A 24,851-nucleotide genomic window follows, 5' to 3' on the forward strand; every position below is an offset into this window, starting at 1 on the left:
TCACAGAACCTCCTTAGATTAAAAAGAACAGTATGTAATACAAAATAGACCTTAATTCACTTTTTTGTGGTCCAAACTCTAAGTTCTTAGAGCGGGTAAGTGCTTATCTACATACCTTAGATAGATTGACGATTGTTTTCGTAAGCAGACGAATGCAAGCGAACCGCGATGTCCTAACCAGTCTGAATTTTCAAAAAGGCAATTTTACATAAATTTATAGGCTGTCATAATAAAAAAAGGAAGTAATAAAAGCCTAGTTACAAAATAAACTGATAAAAATACCAACCAATGCTTAAAGGTGCCTCTACATGTTTGCCAAACTACTATGTTTGCAAATTCACGCATGCACTAGCGTGTTGATGATTTATTTGGATTGGCTGGTATACCTGAATTTGTGGCCAACCCATTGAGTGTCGGTTTTAGGATACAAATCAAAGGGCGCCTGATCTGCAACCACACGTTTGTGTTCAGTTAGCATTGTTTTAGAACCACCAAAAGATGAATATTTATGAGCTTCGAATTTTAATGAATTTAAGAATATTCCAAACCTTCGAATTTAATAATTAACTCTAGTTTTAGATTGTATATTTTAAAATCCTACCGATTTGGTATAATTACACTTTTTTAAATCTTGTTAATTTACTTTAGCGGTTTATTTTCGATTTGACATAGCACTAATATATATTTATAATAAAGACATTATGAGTCTAAATAATTAAATTAACAAGTTTCTGATAAAATGTCAAGAATAAAGGTTGAATTTATAAGGTTATGTAGTTCCATTTCTATGAATTTTAATCATCTACCACCTACTTAGCTGATATTTACGTTTCCCTTCATTCACTATTTTATTAAAAACTACAGTAAACTTCAATCGGAAGCTAAATCATGAAATCACAAAAATCCAGAAGAACAATTGCAATGCGATAGTGAGAATTATAGGTGTACTTACCTGAAAACCGAAGAATGACAATCGGTAAGGGGAAAAAAAGTTTTATTGAGCTCAAGTAGTGTTTCTCGTACACAATTATCACATTTGTTTCATGAAATTCCCTTTCAGAGATTCATAAATAGAAAATATCAATAGACGCGTGGGAATGAGAAATGTTCTAGTAACAAACTTCCGAACGACTTATTGATTTACTACCTGCATTTAAAATAATTACGAATTCATTTCTGAAAGCAGTGTACTATGACTTTTTATTTAAATAAGGTTTTCCAATAAAGAACGTATTCCGAGTTCACTGGGGAGAAGTTTTAACCAAACTAATTTCGTTACATGCTGAGTTAGTGATAATTGAGAGTTTTGAGATAATTAAAAATACTTTTTTTTTTAATGGATAACAGCAGAGACATAAACAAAACACAATAATAAATTGTCAATAAATCAGTATGATGAAATACTCTATTGTTACTGCAGAACCAAGCATAAGCATCTATATGTTATCCCATTGAAGCAGATGGTGTAGGATGCATGGTATAGATGATTTAATAAGTAATGTAATAGCTGATAAAAATTTTAATTGGAAGTGGTTTTAGTAAATGTAAATGTTAAAATATGCAGAGTGATTTTTAAAAGAATAGTTACCCTTTTCTTTTAGATGTTTATGTTATTTTCAATTTTTAATAGTGTTCTCTACTACAGATCCTCAGAAAATTTTTTTTTTTAATTTGGGAATCAAATGATTTCCAACATATTACTATGGGTTTGAAATTCCAATTCTACTTGAATTCCACTACAACATACTTCTTATTTCATTATCTTCTACATATTGCCCAAAGGCGTGGAGTAGCCAGGAACCATCTGTAACTATCAGTCCTTCGTCATTCTTTTCATGTCTACGCTTTTAGCTTCGGGCCTGTCAATATAGCCATTATACATAAACTTCGGGCAGCAACCTTATTGTTATTATCACAATCAACTAATTTTAAAACCTCAAGAACTAATTCTTTAAGGGAACAAACAGTACTTGTTTCGATCTTAAACTTCTAATTACCTCTGCAATATTTGATTAAAACAATCTGCCAACCGTAAAAAGCACAAAACTTCTATAAGTTTTTCACAAAAAATAGAATTCGTAGCTGCTATAAATAAAAAAACATACATATAATGTATCTTGTACGTACTCATACTCCAGTACCTACTTGAAAGATTTACACATTAATTTTTTTTATTGAGCATTGTTTTCATAAACACTTACAAAATATCAACTAATTCTCTTCCTATGTTTGTCATCCTTAGCCCAATCTATTTGAATAATATTTCCTTCGTTTTTATAATAGCGAAAACGAATAGTTAACTTCGCCCTACCAATCACGCCCTCTCCACGTGGTCGTACTTAACTATAATAGTCATTTATCACATTATTTTAATTCTGTTTTATACATCATTTAGACTGTTATTGCAGATAAATTTTATTATGAAAAAATTATTATCAGTATAAAGTATATTTATATTTAAAATTAACTCCCCTAATTTCACAAGAGCCCCCCTTCTTAAATGCTGATATAAATAGAAGTTCAAAAATACAAAACAAAAGAAAAAACAGAAAGACATAGACCTTTAAATGATACATTACATTTTATATTATAATCCAAGGTGTAAGTATATTCTTGACATGGATTTAATACAGTGATAAAATTTATAGTTTATATCTATTATAGAAATGTGTGTACATTCATAACTATCAGTAATCGTTATGCAAGATGATGGAATTAAATTAACTTATAATTATTTTCGGCAAATGGATAATTGTATACTACGAAAATAGAAATAAGATGTAAAATAAATTCTATTAATTTACACAACCTGCGCTAACAAAAGTACAGCCGTGAGGCTATCTGGGCTATGATAATTGATATATCGTATAACCACTACTGCTTTGAACTGTGATCCTTCTACATTTTTGTATAACATAATTTTATTAAAAGTGACTACATTAAACTCTCCAAAATTCCGGTCCCTACTAAAAAACGAGAGTGTGCCTACCCGGGTAAAAGCGAGGCAGGCAAAATGAACACTAAACGGAAAAATCGTTCAAACTCGAACTCTGCCAGGTATGTGATTATATTTAAGTCAAATTGGTTATTGTTTTTAAGAGAAAATTTTGGACGCTTGGCGAAATAGTGATTGAAAAAGAACTTATGTGATTTTTGGTTAGGTTTTTGTTTTCATCTTATTTCTAAATTATTATTTCTGAATTTGAAAACAAATGTTTTATAGTCATATCACCGTATGTCTTTTGTTTTTACTATGATGATCTCCATTTTCTTTTTTGTTTCGGGTTAAAATTTGATAATAAAATTATAAATTGTGGGGATATATGAATGAAAATATTGACTGGAATTCAGAAATGTTTAAAACTGATATTGTTTTAGGTAGATTTGACTGAAATTCAGTTTTTATTAAGTCAGGACTATATTGAAATTAAGTATTAAAATATAATTGTTCATTTGATTTCTCTTACCAGTTTAGATCATTTTTTGAATTGGTGTTGAATTTGATAAATTAATATTTGTTTAGGTCACATTTTGTTTTTATATGGATGGATGTTCTTAAATTATGTCACATGGGTTTGTCAGGTTTTGTTTTTGGTTATAATTTGAGTAAGGCAATTGTGTAATTGATTTTATTTTAAATTAATTCACTGCATTTTTGGTACAGAAATAAAGGTTATGTTTTCAATTGAATTTGGCTTATCAAACAATTATTTGAGAAATCTTTGTAATTATTTAACTTCGAAGGTTTTTAAAATAAATTTGTTTATTTGATTGATTATTGTTTGTTTAATGAAGTCAGATTTTATTTATTAATTTTTATTTTATTGTGTGAAATGATTACTAATGTAATGAAGATTTATTGAAAAGTTTTTGCTGGTGCTATATAGTTTTTTACACCCTTGTATCTTCTTTAATTAGAATATATCCAATGTTTCTACTGCCATAACGTTCATTCGGAATTGTATTTTCTCATACAATATTTGAACTTAGTTCATTATTATTGTTTTCACATTTCACGACTGAATTTTGTAAGATTGAATAAGAGCTTGATTTAGCATTTTACAACTTTTGTTCAAATAGTTGTAAAGCGGAGTATCAAACAGAAACAGACATTTCAGGTTTTTCTTTTGACTGTCATACTTATATTTATTTAAAATATAAATTTACAACATTTACCTACTTCTAATTATACTGAAAAGTTTGCTTTAATGTGAGATAATTTCTAAAAGGAGTAACGACAAATAAGTGGTACTCCTCATTATGGATGGGCGTGTACTCAACTGATCAATCTAAAATGTTCTATTGTTGTGGGTTGCAACCTATATATTGAATATTACTGTTTTAATTGAAATCAAGAGATTTCAACCTCCTCATGCTCCACTCTCTCTTCAGCTATTAACAAAACCATAACAGGTCCTGTTCTGTTGAGGTCGTGTAAAAACTTACTTGAATGTTAATTATTTTACATTGTCATGTTATTCCTGGCAATAATGGTTTGCCATCTTCTCATCATTTATATTATAAGTAAGTACACACCCATCACCATGACATAGTGAATTAATTATCTCGTGAGTGCACATTGAACCATAGAGTTGTTTTTATTTAAGATGATTATTCTATTGTACTGTCATAGTTAATTATATTTATTACTAATAATTTAAATCTCATTCTGAAGAAATAAAAAAAAGGACATTAACTGATTCAGAGTTTTATTTTAAAAGTGAAAAAGTTATTTCTTGGTTTATATTGGGATTACTTTATTTTTTGGTTGGGTGTTCCTTAATGGCTAATGTTGGTTGCACATGCATAAGCATGTTTAATGAAAAAAACTTGGAAGAACTTGAAGCCTTGTTTCCACAGCTTGTTGATTAGTGATCATACTCACAGATTTGTCAATTGTTGTTGCTTTTTGATTTTCCAATCTTTAGACATTCCCACCTGTAGGTCCTATGTGGTAATAATTACAGTGTTTGTTGCTGTCATGGAGAACTGAACAATTTTTTTCTTAATATTTTTCTTTTTCTTTCCATTAGCTTTCAGGATTTTTATTTTTAAATATTTCCCTTATTTTGTCACATATTTGTGAAAATATGACATATTTAAGTAAATATTTAGCTTTTTTTTAGCTTGCATACGTTATTATAAAAAAAAACACTGTATTGTGAGATTTTCAAAGGAATGGATAGTTGGTATAAAATATAAAGTAATAAAATTAAGTATGGGGATAATTCAGATGAAAGGCCTCGATTCAACCTGAGCAGTGACGAGTTTCAGTGTTCCACCGGCATAATGATTGCCAATGATCAACCCATGATCGGCAATCATCGTGACATGGAAATAGGGCCTAATCTTTCTTTAATGAAAACAAGTTTCGGGTATTTTAGCTGTAGAGTGAGGTTGGAGTGAGCATCCTTTATGACTGATCATCTTGGTTCCAGAAAACTTTGTGCTTGATGAATTTCAAGAATTTTGACTAAAAAGGAAAAACATATCTGATTGGAGATTAGTAAGTGACTCCTTAATCAGTTTTGACAAGAAGGGGAGGGGTCTTCAACCTCATCTCATATGATGAAACCTGGGTCCACTTTTACATTCCTGAATTAAAAAGGCGGAGTAAGGAAAGGCATAAGAAGTATGAAGGCTACTCAGTAAAGGAATAAACTCGTCTCAGTTGGAAAAGTGCTTGCAACGATTTTTCTTTATTCAATGGGAGTTTTACTAATGAGCAGTGGATGCGGCTTACAATTTCCAGTTGTTACAGTTGGCAAAAACTGCCTATTGAAACAAATAATGAGGTATACCCATTAGATATGTCACCTCCTCCTAGACAATGTCAGGATAAGTAGCAGGAATGTGCTAGGAAACCCTTAAACACTGTTCTTAAAGTCTAAACTTGATCCTCTGTGACTACTTTTTGAATGCTCTTGAAAGATTCACTTGGAGGAGTCTGATTCACCAGCAGTGAAGAAGTTAAGGAGCACCTCTGCAATTAGGCAACTCCTCAAACTTTTTATGAACAAGGAATATCCTAGCTTCCAAATCAGTGATAAAAAGTGTTCAGGTCAAACAGATTATTCATGCAATATCACTAAGTTATTTGCAGGTATTTTAGCTCATAGGATTCAAGATGGGACTGAAAGTGAAAACTTGTGGGACAAGAGGGATTTTGAAAAGGGGGAAGTTGTATTGAACACATTTTCTCTTATTCATTTATTGAATTGGTATAAGTGAAGTTTCTCAAATATTTGTATCTCAGGCCTAGAAGAACTTCTAATTACGTAGTTCGATTGGAAACCAGTTTTCACCAGTTTTGGTGATGGTTTTGTAGAAAATTATTAATTTCTTTAATACTAAGTTAATAAAAATAATAATAATCAAATTATCATCTTTGCCAGACCCATTGGCTTCTTCCAAAGTGTTTGCAGAGATTAGTGGCTATGAATTTTAGGGAGCCAAATCTTGACTTTAATTGAGTCGAACAAGTTAAAAAATTATCCTCTTCCAATTTTGTTAAAGATTATTTTAACGAATTTTCTGATCTGAAAATACTAATTAGGAACAAAAATAGTATTTTAATGAATATATCTGGCAACTTATACTCCAGAGATATTGAACTTAAATTCCAATTATAGCCACATTTATAGACATATTTGTAGTTACAATTATCCAGAACCAGAATGTTTAACCTAAAATTTATAACTTTAATAAAAAATTTATAATCTCTATATAAAAGCAATGGACATTAAGTCGATTGAGAGTTTCAAGTAAGGACTACCCAAAATTGTACCATGGGACCATTTCTCTTGTTATAAGGGCTGATAAAGTATGTAAGTGGTGCGGCCGACTTATCTCTAATGGTTCAATGCTCTTGATGCTCGAATATTCGTTACTGAAGACCCATAGAAAAAGATAATTTTCATACTTATATTAATGCTGCCGGAGATGATTTATTGTTGGAGAGTATTTTAAATATGTAAACGCTTAAACAGTTTGTTTTACTTTCAGTGTTTATTAGTGTTTTTGACTCCACAGGTACAAATACTTTGTTTTAAAATAATCCTAGATTTGTTTGTGTGTGTTTATTTATATATAAAGTTTAATAAGGATTAATTTTGGTAGCTTTTAAATTAGCATTACATATATCACATTATTGCCATCTAAAGAGATTTAAATTTTAAGAACTTTCAACGGTATTCTTTTACTTTATATTCATGTTTTTAACACCAAAAATTTTGAATATTTTTAGTAAGTTAAGTATTATTCAGCTCCATTTAGAAGAAGAAAGGTCGAAGAGGAAAAGAAAAAAAAAAAAAGAAAACTTAGTGGAAAAAACAACATATTTATATCCTTTTAAGTTACCAAAATAATTAATTGGCTGAAAGCCTTGACAAGTTAAATAACATATTCTGTTTTCTTAATAATTTCTTTTTTTCTTTCTTTTTTGATATTACTATTTATACAAACGTTTAGTTTTATAACAATTATGAATGTAACCAATATTAGCTCCAAACATTTTTAAATACCAAGGACTATTACATATGATTCAATGCTATTTCAATATACAAACACATATGGTTCAATAGCTGTATGAGCTCTCTAATTTCTTTAACAGATATATTCATTTATTTATAATTATTGTTGGAAAGTATACAATATATTTATTATTATTATGATTATTTGTACACGGCTCTAAATTTTAACTATATAATATATTAAATCAAGAACTTATGTATGTACGTATGGATTTTTAAAAGTATTTAGTTTTAAATTTACTCATTTGTGTTTAAAATTATGATCAAAATACTGTACTTTGAATATTGATATATTAATTTACTAATACAAATTGGGCCAGAATCCATGGCTACCTTGTAATATAAGCCAATAAGTACATTTAGTCTAATCTAATCTAAATAGAAGAATTTAACAACTCTAAGCACAGAAATATTTGCATTTCTTCAGGTAATGACAATGATTGTAATAAACTGTTTTAAAATTGTCAAATGCTATAAAGAACTGCTCTAGTAACATTTTTACTCTCTTGTAACAAAACAAAAATTATTAATGTAAGATAGCTGTTTGACGGTGTGTAATAATAAAAGGAAGATGGTCCAGGAGGTGTGGTCAAATGAAAACTCAAATAGTGATTAAATTATTTATATTAAGTTAACATTTTTCCTCACATTGCAGGGTTTCATCGGGGCTAAAAAATATACAAAAACTTAAATAATGTAAACATAAATATAAAAAAGTAAATGAAAAATTAAAAAGATGTATAATAAAACGTAATAATAAAAGGTTATAGACAATTAATGGAAACGGAAATAATAACAGATAAAAGGAAGAAATATAAAACAAAGTACAAACTAAGAGATGGAAAAAGGGGGATAAGAATAAAATCAACGTACCATTCAGACTCTAAATAAGAACGAAAGTGAACTTTTTTTACTGGATGAAAGAGAAGAGTGGGGATTGACAGTTAAAGTACGTAACATTTGAAAATAATTTTAAAGTAAACAGTATAGAAAATATTAAACAATAGGCATACATTAAATGATAATATACATAATTGGGGGGGTGAAGTTATATTAAAAAAAAATTATAAATATACTCATAAGAACTGAAGTTAAAAGAATGGATGCTATAAATACAATATGATGAAGAAAAGAAATACACAAAATTAATTGGGGTACAGAGGTTTGTAAATTATATAATAGAAAAATTAATAATGATAAAGCAATTAATGTAATTATACTAAAGTTGGAAGTAACACATGAATATAAATTAAAAATAAGATATATAAATACAAAAGAAAAGGAATGTTTAGTAGGTATAAAATATGAAGTAATAAAATTAAGTACGGGGTTAAGAATTTGAAAAATAAAACCAAATATAAGACGTAACAGGAAAGTTGGCTTCTGAAATGCAGAATGTAGAGAAAAGAAAAATTATAGGGATTTTATAAGGTTTGAGATATGTTGGTATGTCAGGGAGATGCAGTGGTTATCAACTTTATGATTGACAGAATTCTCTGTTAAATTTATATGAATGGATTCTGAGATTAAGCATTTTTTATGGTTGGGGAAAGTAGCAAGAATTGAAGTATTATCGATGTTAAAAGAATGATTGAGGTTTAAAGCGTGTTCTGACAATTTAGAGGCAAAACGATTACAGGAGTTGATAAAAGTTTTGTGCTGGAAAATACGGTTTTTAAGTTGATTCTTAGTTTCCCCAATATAGAAGGAATTACAATATGGGGTAGAACAAGGAATCTGGTAAACTGGTGTGAAAAAAGGAATAGAGTCTTTTAAATTGGAGATGAGATAGGAAATTTTGCTGTTGGACTTCAAGCCAAGACGTAGGGTTGGAATTGTAGATAGTAAGGATTTTTGTATATTGTCAGAAAGAATGGAGATACACAGAAGGTACCTGTACTGAAAAAGAGGTGGAGTAGGTTGAGAAGAGTTAAGAACAGAAAGAACTTAAGTTGAAGGGTTAACATAAGAATCAAGGAGTTTGTTTGTCACTTTATATGGGAAATTGTTGTTAAATAGGATCTGCTAAATATGTTGTATGTTGTATGAGGGTCAGAAAGAGAAAGGAGTCTATGGATAAGGTTCTTAGCAACATTGAACCTTTTTTTTTAAATTTCTTCCATCCTATTATGTAACAGACCAGCTGAGGTCGTCACCATTTTGATTTTTATTTGCTAGCATATTAGGTTACTTGCTCGTAGTTTGTGTTACTATTGTTTGGATTTTCTTTAATTTTCTATACTGTTTACCTTAAAATTATTTTCAAATGTTACGTACTTTAACTGTCAATCCCCACTCTTATCTTACATCCTGTAAAAACAGGTCACTGTCGCTCTGACTTTGAGTCTGAATGGTGCATTGATTTTATTCTTATCCTCCTTTTTCCATATCTTAGTTTGTACTTTATTTTATATTTCTTCTTTTTATCTGTTATTATTTCTGTTTCCATTAATTATTTATAACCTTTTATTATTCTTGTTTATACTACATCTTTTTAATTTTTCATTTATGTTAACATTATTTAAGTGTTTGTATCTTTTTTAGCCCTGATTAAACCCTGCAACGTGGGGCGAAACGTTGGCTCAATATAAATAGTTTAATCACTATTTGAGTTTTTATTTGACCACTCTTGGACCTTTTATTTTTTTTAAAATTAGTAATGTTAAAACTTTTTCATCTTAGACTTTCTTGGTGTACCTTACAATAATCCTATTACAATATTTTCAGCTAAAGACTTAACTAATTCATAGCTTGTATTGCTCAAATTACACAGTGATATTTCAAGAATGTTAAAAACATTTTGAGCTAAAAATATTATACTACATATGTTTAATTTTTACTGTCTCTCTTTAAAAACCGACACTAGTTGGCTATTATGGACTTGCTCCATCTCCTTATTGTCTTGGTGAAAACAATCGCCTTGCTCTTCACCATAATGTTTCAGATTTTCCAGAAAGTAATAAATATGGGAATGTAAGAAGTTAACTTTTACACTCACGTTACATTCCAACTCTTTGTAAATTTTCAACATTGTTGCAACAATGGTTCTGTGATTTGAAATTTATTCTCTAGAAAGTTTTCAACAAGTGGTCGGGAGGTCACTCACGTGATGTATCACTCTCATTTATTGTGTGTGGTTTTTTTTTAATTTCATCTGTTTCTTAATTTTAAAACTAACAAGAACTGAAAAGAATTGTGTTGTACGAGGGTGGTTTCAAAAGTACTAGAAAGAAGTGTCTTACCTCGGTGGAACTGCTTTTATTTTTCAACATAGTCTCATTGTAGAATAATGCCTTGATCCCATCTCGAAAATGAGATTCCTCTAGGCCTGCCAAATACCTCTCCAATTCGGCTGTCACTTCTTCTGTTGTAGGAAATCTCTGTCCACCTAGGAAAATTGTTAACCCAAGTTTTATCTGTAGTCACAAACCGGCTCAAAAAATCTTGTTGGTTGCACTGAAAACGGGCCAGATTTTGTCCGGACATTTCCAATTTGGTACGTTTATGGTCCAATGTCAAGAGCTGTGGGACCCATCTTGCGGATAATTTTTTCATTCCTAATTCTTTGGTTAAAATATGATATACCCGTTCTGATGACATCCCTACAGCTTCAGCAATCTCACGCACTTTCAATCGACGATCCTCCATGACCTTTTTATGCATTTTTATGATAAATTCTGGGATCATAGCATTTTTTGGCCGTCCACTACGCAGATCATCTGTCTAAGTCCTCCCGACCAAATTTAAACTCGCTGGTCCACTTGGCAACAGTTGAATATAAAGGAGCAGAGTCCCGCAGAGTGTTCTGATAGTCGGCATGAATTTCCTTTGCTTTTATACCTTTCTTTACGAAGTACGTAATCTCTGGTCGAATCTCAGTTTTTTCCATTGTCACAAATTACTACGTATAAAAAAACAACAAAGAGGCATCACTACCACTCACGCCACGTGTTCACTCACAAAGGATGTGTGATTATGGGGACCTCGTTGCTCTAGCACTAACATCAAGTAGTGATTCCGAGAACTTTTCAAACCACCCTCGTATTCCTCTTATTGGAGAGGTGCTAACAGTACTATCTTGTTCCTTAATATCTCTTTCATTTGAATTGATGATTAAGTCGGAATGGAGCCTTACATATTCTCATGATGCAATAACACACCTTTAAGGCTCCTCTTTGATGAGTTTAATAAAGTTTGCACTGAGAAGGATATTCAGTGGCATAGAAGTGTATTTACTTGTTCATGGGATTAGAGTAAACCAAGGAATATTCCTATGAGAATAAGGAACTAGTTTTTATCCTATGTTTGTACCAAGAGTAATATGTTCCTGATTCCAGAAGATACTTCCTTTGTAATCGGGAGCCTATTAGTTTTACTAATTCTTTTGGTACATAATAAATCATTAATTTTGTTGAAAAAATATTAAACCACTAACATAACTTTATTATTTTCATTTCATCCACATACAATGTTTCAGCTATTTAGAACTATTCTCTTGCATCAATCAGATCTTCATTGTTTTAGCAAAACTATGATGATAATATTTTCATTTATTTTTGAAATTTGCCTCAAAACCAGTTTTGTACCTAATATAAAATTCCAAAGCACTCTTTTTTGTATTCAGAATCTCATGGTAGGAGAACAAATTGCTTTGTTAGTTTTTTTATTAACAGAACTTTGATAAAAGTCGTTTCAAAATAATTGGTTTCATAACTCCGAAAATGGTAAGTTGGTGGATCAAGACGGATTTCGATTTGTACATCAAGATTTGGTTGGATATTCCCATGGAATGTGCTGGGTCCTGCGTTCTAAGGCCCTAAAATTTACCATTTTGGAGATAATGTACAAATTCAACATGGGCTCAGCCTAATTAACAAAAAATCCTTGGCTCTTCTAAAATATCCATTCATGTATGGCCAGCATTAAGTCTCCGTGAGTACAATACTGGATTAGTATAAGCTGAGGGATAGCTAAGTTTTATCCCTTACCTGTTAAACTGAACATTTTCTAGAAGAGCGAGTCAATTACTTATTTAGTAAACTGCTACTTTTACATGGTCATTATAAAGTATGTAGCTTCACCAATTGTGTATACTAAATAGAATCTCATGTTAATATTATATTTTTTACAGGAATTAACATGTTTTCCTAATACCTCTTATTCTTCAAATATATTAGAGAGAAGGATAGACAGCTAATGCAAAAGTTCTCATATGGCCCTACTAGTATGTCATAAACGGTACTTGATAGACTTAAGACTGACTCAAATAACCAAAATGTCATGGATGAATGAAATGAAAATGATTACATTTTGATTGATGACCTAGTGGCTTAATATTTTTACCACAAAATTACTATGGCACCCAAAGTAAGAAATATAACTAGGAAACAAACTCATTAAATTCACTTTGAGAGAAACATTGTGGAGTTGTCTTCAGGCTGATAGATATCATCAGTACTATCTTCTGTGGATGCATCAAATTCACTTTTAACATCGTCTTCTGCCAGGTTCTCTTGATACAACTGGAACTTACCTAACGGCTGGAGGAAGACTACTAATTGTATCCTAATTTTTTGGATTAAACCCTGAATGTCAGCAAATCAGAAGTAAAATTTATTAAGGTAGTCTATAGGATCCTTATACACCATAGACATTGAAAACAGCATGCGTGTTTTCGTCTTTTTTATCCTTGATTTTAATCCCTCACCATATTTGTGCCAAATTTTCTTTGTTGTCATAGCTTTATCTTGATTATCTAATTTCATTCTATAAGAGCCTCTTCTTAAAAGACTATAATGTCCATTATTTGTTTAAGCACCATATGATTTTCACAAGTGTAGCAAAAAACATTAGATTAGTTCACACACTTTCATGTTGACATGGTAGTATCTGCACTCACAAAAGAGAAATAAAACTTCAATAGCATTAATTTAAGTTCGAGACGAGCAACACTTCCACTGTCACACAAAAATAGGAGCTATTGTACTTAAGCTTGTGTTGGGAAATTCCTTGAATAATAATTACTGGCATATATGATGCAGTCATCAATAAATCTTAGAAGTTAATTTTTGTCCATTGTAAAAAACTAGTGGTAGAAGCAAATCAAGAACAGTTATGAAATCAACATTTACTAGTGAGTTATTTTACCAATTACTAGTTTTTAGTCATCTGATATGCAGGCTAGTTTTACCCGTTTTAATTTAAGAAGTCGGTCTGGGATTGGATCAGAATACTTCTATTTCTATTTCACATATGGATTCTGCTATTGACAAAAATTCTTTCAAAGAAAAACAGTACAAACTATGATTTATTTCGATGCTAATAATAGTGATATATAAAAAATTGTTTGTTATCTAAAAATAAATTGTATTTATAGACATTTAAAATAAGTACATAAATAAATATGTAAACACATATTGTATTAGTATTTTTGTGTTTAATACCCTATATTTCTTGCTATATGGGAGAATCTCTATTTTGGTGTCACTTTTAACCTTTTTTTTCCTGATAAAGAAAATATGCATTTTCCAACTTTTGAAATTTTTTAAATAATGTCCATATGTCCTTTAATTAACAGTGTCATGAGAACTCCCTTGAATAGATCATCATAGAACTTGTTTGTTTTGAAAACTTTGTGACTCAATTATACACCACTCTTCTACCAGAGTGAAAGATTCAATTAATACTGTCACATGTTACCTGGGCCAAGAAACAAAAACAATGTTATTTTATTGCAAAGTAACGAAAATATTCACAACTCTTTAACTAACCTAGCATTACTCTTTTTTTTTTTTACACACACAATCCAAAAAGATCTGTTTTTATTCCTCAATAATTTAAATTATAATTGATCAACCAGTTAACATCATTACACTGCCCCCTTCTTAAAAAACTGTTCGTCCCGAACAGAACCTTCTTCACATCCTAGATTTTGGAGTCTTTCTTATAAATATGTTTCTTGTGAAGCCGAGAGGAATCTTGTTTTGATTTGTGTTTAGTCTCTGGTACTTCTATGCTTCTACAACTTTCTGGTTTTCCAATTTTTTTATCATTATTATGGTACTCTCCATGTCTTAAACTGATGGAGTCATTTTTATTAGCTCCATTATCTTTTTTTTCATCTTCTCATCAAGTTTTTCTTATCCTTAGGCTTTTAAATATATTGTACTCCTATACCTTTTTGTTTACCTTTCTTGACTACTTAAAAATCTTGGGCACTTGCTACATTTTCACCAAGGGTCTTTGGTCTTGCTACATTTTCACCAAGGGTCTTTGGTCTTGGTAATCCCAAGCTCTGCTGTAGGTCCAGATCATGCGCCCCATCAGTAAAAACATCGACTGCCATGTTTTCCTGGATGTCCTCTAGAAATATAACATTAGTCAGCTCCTCCAGTCGAGAAACTTCCACTCTGAGCTGCTAGATCAGTTCCCCAGGATTCTGCCTTCTTGCCCTGAACCGTTCTCCATGCACCTGCCTCAGATGGCCACACAATCTCTTCTCAAAATCGTTATGAAAATAGTTGAAGTCTTGATGTTTCTCATAAAAGTTGATATACACGCCCCGAATATTATCCAGAGTCTCCTCGAAATAAAACGAATAGGGAAGTCATTCCTTCCTGGCCATTCAGATGCCAGTCAAGGATGCTGCCTTGAACTGCCACAGATTAGTTGCGTATGATGACCCTCTGTCGTATGTTAAAGGCTTCATCCTAGCTGGGGCTCTCGGAATGTCTTCTTCCATGTTGCGAGTATCCCTCTCTAGTGTCTATCGCACATCCCCAATACCTCCCCCAGTCTTAACACACTTAATCTCCCGTTCCAGGAAGTCAACTTTGCCATCGAGTTTCCAAATATAACACTTCACTCCTTCCTCACCTTCATATTGTTTTTCTGTGGTCCTTACCTACTTTTCAACATCAGAGTCCAGACTTAGCTAGTTTTCCACATTTCCAACCAACCTGCTTTCCTGTGCTTCCTAAGTCCTTTTCAATGTTCTAGAACATGACTGTCAGACTATTTTTCAATTCATCCTGGTCAGATTTCATTTCCCTAAGTATTGACAAAAAATCTTCATGTGATAACTGTCCCTAACCTCTTCTTCCAAATAACTCAATACCTCACTTCCTATCTACAATAGAAAAAAAGTAATTTCTTTTCATTTTCTTACCCAAAATCCTGCTTCTGTCACTTGTTACGTGGGCCAACAACAAAACACAAAGAACAGAAAAAAGTACAATTTTATTTTATTGCAAAATAACAAAAATATTCATAACGCTTTAACTAACCTAGCATCAATCTTCTTCTTTTTTTTACACACAATCCAAAAACATCTGTTTTAATTTATTGATAATTTCAGTTCTAATCAATCGACCAGATAACTTCGTTACAATACAATATAAATATTTCGTGATTTTTTTTCTTTCCGGTTTTTATTCATTTAAAAAATTTTTATAATTCACAGGCATTTTCGTAGTACTCCATTCTCAGGTTTCTAAAATTTAAAAAAAAAAACAATGCAACAATAAATCCATGATAAAAACTAATTGTACATGTATCATTTGAATACTAATTAAAATGTGTTAGTGTAAATTACCTTGTGTAAGAAAAATATTACATACATTCACATAGCTCCCTATGTCTAGATCCATATACTTCGTCATTGTTTTTTTAATGAAATTAAAACGACAAAGTATATGAACGTCACAATCAAAGTAATTGACGTCCTAATCCTTACTATGTTTACATTTTCTTTAGCCTCCCACATATTCACAAATTCTTGTTTTGTTTTCCCATTTTTCAATTATTTTAAATTTAAATTATTTATGATGTCTGCATGATAATTCTTCAATTGCATTGTATCGGTTTTAAAATTAACAACTTTATTTATATTTTTTCTGATATAATTTTATAAGTAATAATTTTACTCATGTAACCTGTATGATAGTCAATCTGTTCTTTCTACCATAGTTGCAAGATAAAACACTTAACCTCAATAAAAAAAAAATTATTTTTTAAGTTAGATTGAAAAATTTTCATTGATGTTCCGAATAAAAAATCTGGCAAAAAATCAATAAGATCACATGACAGTGAGTGTAATTCCTCTGACCAACCTCTTCTTGATTGCTACTACAGTCCTTTATTTCTTGCATGAAATGATCCACATAGAAAATTAAAAGCACCGTTTTTGGAAGGGTTATGAAGGGCTTTTTTTATATATAAGAAATTTTCTGACTTCAAAAATTCAATTTTGAATGTATATCGTACATTGATGTTATCTAGTTTATTATTGTTAATGATCATGGTTATTATGCTTTGGAATATCGTTTCTACAATTAGTTTCAAAAAAATTGGAACCCGTAAACAAATGTTTCTTTTTCGATTATTTTTGCTAAACTATAGTACAAGAGCCCAAGAGGAGAAAAAAGGCAGTTATTTCACCCCAATTTTTTATTACTTTAATGAAAACTATGTATAATTACTTGTCAAAACTGATGAGTCTGCCAAGTATAGGTAGGAGGAATAAAAAATTATGGTTGTTTCAAAAGGGTAAAAAATAATTAATTTTTTATTCGGAGCTCTATATCTTTACAATTACCAACAACAATAGAAAATCTAAGAGAGCATTATTTAAAGTAGAGTAAATTTGCTTAAACGTAAGCCCTAATAGAACTATTTACGTTCAATGATTCTTGAGATGTAGCTTTTTAAAAAGCAACATTTCATAAAAATGTTATATGGAACGTACTGAAATATCAGTAGTTAGTTAATTTATTTTGAGAAATCTATATCTCAGGAACTATGTGACGTACAGATGTCTATTAGCACTCACATTAAAGCTAGTTTAATGAACTATAAAGTAATTTATTAAATTTATTTTTGTAGGAGTAGTAGTTTTCATGAAATTTGCTAAAATAATCACATGCAAATACATAACTGTACTCAAATAATTCCTAAGATTCCGCAATTCCATTCCTCAGAACACCCGTCAGTTCCTAGCATCCTCTCTCGTCTTCCCCCACTTCGACTACGGTCCAAGCTAAAGACCCATTTAACTCAATCCCTTTACCTACTCCTTAAATTCTATCTCTCAAACCGATCCTTTCAGATTATCAAAGTCATCTTTTTCTAGTTGAGCATAATCCTCCTCGAAGGTTCAAACGGCAGTGGCCTCCGAGACCTTTTGTAAATTGTTTGTTGGAGTTCTGGCTGTGGCCAGTTTCTCCATTCAAGCTCTTAGCGTATGCGGCTCTAGTGTTCTAAATCCGTCTCCATTGCCATTTAATACTAGTGACATGGCTGGGAGAGAAGCGCTGGGATCTTGCAACCCTGCTTTGCTTACTCTGGGATGAAAATTTTGGCTCGTAGCTCCCTAGGCTGAATATAAATAGATACATAGGTGTGAATGTGTCAGATAAATGTTTTATTCCATTATTATTATTTTTTTAATTTCATTTTTACTTTTTCTTCTCTATAATTATTCTGTTACATTTTTTTAGTACTATTTTGTTTCTGTATATTGTTATCATCTAATTTTTATTTTATTTATATATTTTTTTAAATTAAATTTTTTTGTCTTATATCTATACTATATGTATCGTATGAATGTAAACTTAAAACTCTAGTACTCATTGCCCTTGATCGTGGCAGCTTGTTTTATTGTCCAATAAAGATATTAAAAAAAAAAAATCTTGATTTGTTTCATTCGCTATGCTACTTCTAATTCACTTCTTGTTTTAATCCTTAATTTAATTTTTAATTTTTATAAGAAATTATAGTTTATCTAAAAGTTCTTTAATTATTTTGATAACTTGTTTATTATTGCTTGATTATTATTTGTATAACTTGGCATTTAATGAATAATGGTGGAAAATTGTTTTTAATATGAAAGGGAAATATTTATTTTTGCCATCATTATTATTATTATTGCCTAGGACCTTTCAAGGCTGAGTTTTAATAATAATTCGTTAAGAGATTATTGACTAGCTGATGTATTTTCCATTATTATATTTTCTCAAACATTAAACTCATTGTCAGATTCAGTTTTTGTTGTTTGATATGCAATTTTTAATAAAAATATTTTATGTAATACTTCTTAAAAATTATAAAATAATTAAACTTCAGACTTTCATAGTTGCTTAAAACATGTTACATATGTTTGTGTTTGTAAATAGAATATTAATAATAGATAGAATAATAATAACAGATATCCATAATATCTGTTTAATGTGATCTAATTTTCTGAAACAATAAATCAAAGTCCTTCAAACATTATTCATATGACATATATGTATTATGTTATGAATATTTTATTATTTTCCATTTTCAATCAAATATATGTTTAGTATTTTTATTATTACAGTTCATTTTATTATTAAAGTGTGTGTTGAAGCACTTGAATCCAATAATATTGGAAAAAAAAAACAACTCAAGATCTCAATTTTTTTTCTTTTGACAAGGCTAGAAGAAATTAATAAGCTGGTAGTACCAATTATAAAAATTAATATGGACTTAAACGAAAAAAAGTTTTTAGTTTTTAAATACATTTTTTGGTCTCTGAATTATTTCATGTGAACTCTATACCTTGTTAATCAAGATTTATTTCAATTTGATCATCACTGGATACTACATGAAAAATGTATTTTCATGATTTAAAAAATGTTATTCCATAAGCATATCATTAACATATCGGTGATTAAGAGGTTGTTCTTGTAGAATGAAATGCCAAAGGATTGCAAGAAATTCCTCTTCTGCCACAGGTCTTCATTCAGAGGGAGTTGGAAGGTCAGTGTCAGTCCTATACCCTTATCTAACTAATCTTTATGTTTATGCATTGGTTATAACTTGATTTTGTTGTCTAACTTTATTGTTGTTGAATGTTCTTATATCATCTTTTCTGTTGTAAAAGTACAAGAAGAAGCATACCTAAAGAATGTTTCTACTACTTTAATTGGTAAATACTCTTTACCTGAACTCAGAATGTGTATATGCCAACTTTCCTTTGCCATAATCTACTATACCATAGTCTCATCCCAATTTCATTTCAATTTTGTTTACATGTATTTAAGGGAGGTTAACTTCAATGTAGGCATGGTGGGCAGTCTTGTTTGTTTCATTTTAATTTATTTATTTTCTATATGTTTACAACATGAATATGACTCGCTCAGTACGGTTTCCGATGTAAGTTATTTCAAAATCTAAACACTCCATGCACTTTTACTATATCTGAAACTAAATCCATAAACTGAAGGAATTGTGTAAATTGTACCATTAATGAATGGAACTGATAATGATTTTTTTTTTTTTATATGGTTTATGATAGTAGGCTTATTTCTATCAATAATAGGTAAGTGATTACCATTTATAGGGATTGTGTACTTCTATGCTAAGTATAGTGTAGGGGGAGAGGGGAATAACATGTTGCTATCTTGTCAAGTTTTAGTGATCAGAAACCTCTTAAAAATAATACCGCTAACAATGGAGTGAGTGTCTTTAAATTTTCTTCTTTGGTTCATACCATTTTTTCCTTTTAGCAAAATGGATCGGATCGGAGTATGAAAATGTATGTTTTGGAGCTGTTTTAATCAGAATTGGTACATTTGTGACATTGTCAATGTCAATTTTGTGACTGGGTCAATAAAATGTTTTACTACCATAAACATGTGCAATGTCATGTGACCTGTTTGGTTTGCCTGTGTGGGTTCAGTCTTTAGTATGAAGATTTTAAAGAAATTAACAATATTCTCGTATTTATATAAAAAGACCATTACATTGATTTATTCATAAATATTTATCTTGCAAATTATCTTAATGAAATAAAAAAGTTTATATATATATATTTATAAAGTTAAGTATCATCGAGTACAAATAGTAAAAAAGGATACGAAATGACTCACATGGTTTCTAGTATAAGAATGCCTTTATTGATCTCTCTCCTCTGTATATATCATTCCATCAGCTGATATGGCTCTTTGTCAGCTGACATTAAAGTAACAGCTGACTCAGGATGTTACTTTTATGCATATATTTTTTTAAATACTGTATTACCAAATTTTTTTTTTGCTTCCTCACTACTAAAGGTAGGAAGATCTTTTTGTTTGTGTAGGAAATGAAAAAAAAAAAAAAAAAAAAAGATGATGTCTTTAAAATCGAAAATTGTCACTGGCATTAGATGTTTTAGACTATTGATCCCATTTTGATGAAATTTTCAGGGATTGTGTGGGGAGTCTATTAGATTTCGTATACATTTTTTCAGATTCCCTCCCCTACTTGTTCATGATGTGTTTTTCTGGGTACACCTAAATTTTGAAAACAGCTTGTCTGATATGGCCCAAATTTAGAGGGAAGTTGAGGATTGAAGTGGAAATACTCCATTACTCATTTTATCAAATTTCATCTACCTCTTTTTTTTTCTCTACATGAAAAAGTTATTTTTCAACTCAAACATGGCTCCTCCCATAGGTTTTATTCTAAAATGACAAATCAAATTTATTAAAAAATAATTTAATTTATTCTTAACCCAGAAATATTGGTACTTGGCTGACTTTTTTTATTAGTTGGAAAAATTGCAGAATTTTTTATAGATAAACTTATGATTATAATGATGATACTTATAATTATTAATTTTAAATTGCAATTCGAGCTTTCTAAACTAAGAAGTAAAAAAATATGTAAAAACCTGATTCCTCTCAAACAAAACTGAAATGGATTGAAGGGCTCCATTAAAATTTCTTCATTTTCACTATAGCCACAATGAAAAATTATAGGTTAAGCAAAAATGTTTTGTGAGTTGTCACTTATGTGGTTTTGTGACTGGTTTTCGTAGTTTTGTCACAATTAGTGTTGGACAAATCTGCCTTCAGCTTAGGGCAAAATCTGATAAACCATCTGCAAAATAAGTTATTGCATACATGAGCTAAAGTAATGGATGTAATTTAATTTGAGCCTTTTTTGCACTTCTCCAATAGTCCAGGTGTGGTAGTGAAATAAAATTCATTTTTTGGGATACATCCTAACTGAACTTTTCAATGTGATAATTTGGAGGAGAATAATGTTAACAAATTTTTTATAAATTTAGATGGTTATATAACCATGGATCTGATTACCAATTCAGAAAAATTGTTATGTACCAAAAGTGTTTTTTATTTTAAATAAGTGAAAAATAAACTTTTATTTGTGAAGAGTTGCTCTACATTCATTTGGTTATTAGTTTCATGAAATATGAGTGAGGTTTAATTTATTAATGCCGTTTAAAATTGAGATTTTTCTTACTTTGACCATGAGGTGAGGGAGAAGTGTTGCATGGTTAAGGAAGCTGTATTATACATAAAACTTAGCTCATAAAACATATCTGTAAATAATTTTAAAAATTAATTAACTCCACACATTACAAGTAAATGTGTTTCTGGCAGTCCTAAACATTTTTATCTGCAGCTGTTAAATATAATAAAGTAAAAACTTTAAAAGCCTACCCCCCCCCCCCTATAACTCCTAATCAATGTATCCTAGTGAAAACGTTTTAGTTAAAAAAATTAAAACGTATAAATATTATATTCTTGTCAAATGAGTTGCCTAATTTTACAATTTAGTCAAGCAGTATATTCGCTCAGATGCTTAATGCTAAAAAAGAATTGAGGTGTAGATAGTTAACCGTAGATTAATGATTGGAGAAGTTTGTCGAGGGGTGCGGTCAGCAAAGAACAACATAAATAAACAAAACCATATTTATTTATTTTATGCCTGTGGCATAAAATGGCATAAAATAAATAAATATGGTTTTGTTTATTTATGTTGTTCTTTGCTGACCACACCCCCCCCCCCGACAAACTTCTCCAATAACTAAAAAAGAATTGAGTGATAAGCACTAAAAACTAACAGAATAGTCGTAAAATGTTAAAACAAAATAAAAAAAAAAAAAAGTAAAAGATATAAGTGTGTACATATTTGTTAGCTCGGGATTTTTTATTAATCAAAAAATATAAATAAACAACTTGCCCTCCCTTTGCAATCAAATAAAGAAAAATCCTGATTTTCAAAGGCATTTTTGAGGTATTAAATCCAAGCTCTCATATATTTTGAGAACAGATTTTTAAGAAATGTTGCATATTCACAAATTATATGAAATTTTTTTTTTTTTAATGAAATTTTTATTAATTTTAAGTACAAGGATAAGTCTCTATTTAAGCCATGAAACAACTTCATGTGACAATTTTAATCAAATGTCCCAGAATGGCCATTTTTCTCAGGTTTTAATTACTTTTAAAAGGGTTGTTGACTGATTTCAATTGTACAAATTTAATTTAATTTAAAAAAAATCAATGTTACATACTATTTTTTTGTTTTTTCACTAAAACTATATATTGTGCTCATTTTGGTTTATTATTTTCAATAAACGAAATTAACAATTGTAATTGACCAAGAAAGAGAAATTTTTACTCCCCTATCTGCTGTTCCCAGCTATTCTCTATGACTATGGGGTGTGTTTTTTTCTCATTTTTTTTTAGGTTTGGTGCTATGTGATAGTTCATCCCAGGATGATTCTCTGACCACAACATTACTATCCACCATTTTGAATCAAAATGTCACCTAATTAGTGGTTTTATATACCCATATCTTAGCCATCGTGGAATCATTATACTAAATCCTGAAAAAATAATCAATCAAAATAATTTTATTTTTTATTCAAAATTTACTCTGCAGACACGTACACGATTTTCAATATTTATAAATTATTATGGAAGTGATAAACTATTGTTTAATAATTTGCAGGGTTTTTCTAAATATCAGTGTCCAGTAAATAACTTTGTTAAAGTCCTGATCACAATATAAAGTTCACCTGTACAAAATTTTGATAATTACATTTAATAAGTAGAAATAGTTGTGAATACTATATTATAGTTAGGGAAAATTTTGAAAGTGTGAAGAAGGAATTTCTTCGAGCTACTTTAGCTGGGCTGGGCACTCTGAGATGAATGCTGATTAATCCATTTATTCATCATTGCATTATTTAGTGAATTAATTTATTCATGAGTATTGAAAGATAAATAATTATTTCTATGAAAATATTTTAATAACAAATTTTTGATCGAAATATAATATTTCTTTAAATAAAAAAAATTGCTTGAATTAACAATTTTTACTTAAATAAAAAAAACTCAAATTAAAAAATGTTTCAATGAATTTTCATTTCAGTTCATTTAATAAGTCTGAAACCATTTACATACTACAATTTTTTAACATTCAACATTATTTAAAAGAAGTGAAATAGAAATAATTTTTCCTATTAACTATTATTATTTTTTATTAACAACTGGTAAATTAACTTATTTTTGTAATTTGAAATGAGTATAAAGTAAAGTATCAATTATTTGGACTAATTAATGCTATTCCTATTCAGTATATAGAAATGGTCTGTTGCTATTATTGATGCTGGGTTATTGATGCTATTATACTTCGAGTAAAATCGCAACTAAAAAGAAATAATAACTTAAGATATAGGTAATATATTTTTATTTAAATGTTTAACCATTGGAATATTGAAATCCTGACATAATTATACTTTAAAATTTTTAATACAGGGTGCGCCTGAGAAACCTTCCTCATTTTGAAGGTGTATGATGGGGGAGGGAAGGGAGTAGGATTTTCTCTGAGGAATGGGGGAGGGGCTCGTTTTATAGAGGGAATCCTCCAGGTTTTAGTAACCAACATGCCATACCAACCGTTTTTCTTTTCGCCTGACTTGCAATGAACATTTCCCAGATCACAAAACAATCTTTTTATGGGTTGCCAATCTTTGTGAAATGGGAGGAACAGCAAGAAGACAAAGGGGGACAACTCCAATTGTGAGAACACCTCGATACCTGGAGGCTGTCATTTGTCTGTCAAACTATCACCAAGGCTCTCTGTTCGAAAAACAAACAGCAGCTCTCGGAATTTCGGATCTCACCATTTGATATATTCTCCATTTGGACTTCAAAATACATTCTTGCAAGATTATGTGGCTCAGGAATTCAGTGAATGAGATTAGGAGAATCACAGAGTTCTATGCGAGCAGATTCTTCAATATGTTACCGAGAGAAAGAGATGTTTTCATAAGCAGTGATGAGGCCCATTTCCACCTAAATGGCACTGTGAACAAGCAGAACTTTTGTTACTGGTCTGACTATCTTCCTTGAGGAGAGACTACTGCATTCTCCAAATGCACACTCCACGCCAGTTTGTTTTTTAATAAATACTGTATTACCAAATTTTTTTTTTGCTTCCTCACTACTAAAGGTAGGAAGATCTTTTTGTTTGTGTAGGAAATGAAAAAAAAAAAAAAAA

At 30.2% G+C, this 24,851-nt stretch overlaps 1 protein-coding gene across 2 annotated transcripts in view; it reads left to right on the forward strand.

Moving 5' to 3' along the window:
* Window positions 1-2,823: 2,823 nt before the first annotated feature.
* The window catches only part of Atx2 (Ataxin-2), an 86,566-nt gene continuing 64,538 nt past the window's right edge, over window positions 2,824-24,851 (forward strand). The window contains exons 1-2 of one of the 2 annotated variants that reach the window (XM_014418904.3): window positions 2,824-3,057; window positions 19,245-19,313. In XM_014418904.3, coding sequence (XP_014274390.1) covers window positions 3,014-3,057; window positions 19,245-19,313 — 113 coding nt within the window. In that variant the 5' untranslated portion in view covers window positions 2,824-3,013. The remainder of the gene's footprint in view (window positions 3,058-19,244; window positions 19,314-24,851) is intronic. The other variant, XM_014418905.3, reaches the window with a different exon arrangement.

This window comes from Halyomorpha halys, unplaced genomic scaffold (genome assembly GCF_000696795.3).
Source record: "Halyomorpha halys isolate HHAL.00 unplaced genomic scaffold, Hhal_1.1 Scaffold213.1, whole genome shotgun sequence".
Lineage (NCBI taxonomy): Eukaryota > Metazoa > Arthropoda > Insecta > Hemiptera > Pentatomidae > Halyomorpha > Halyomorpha halys.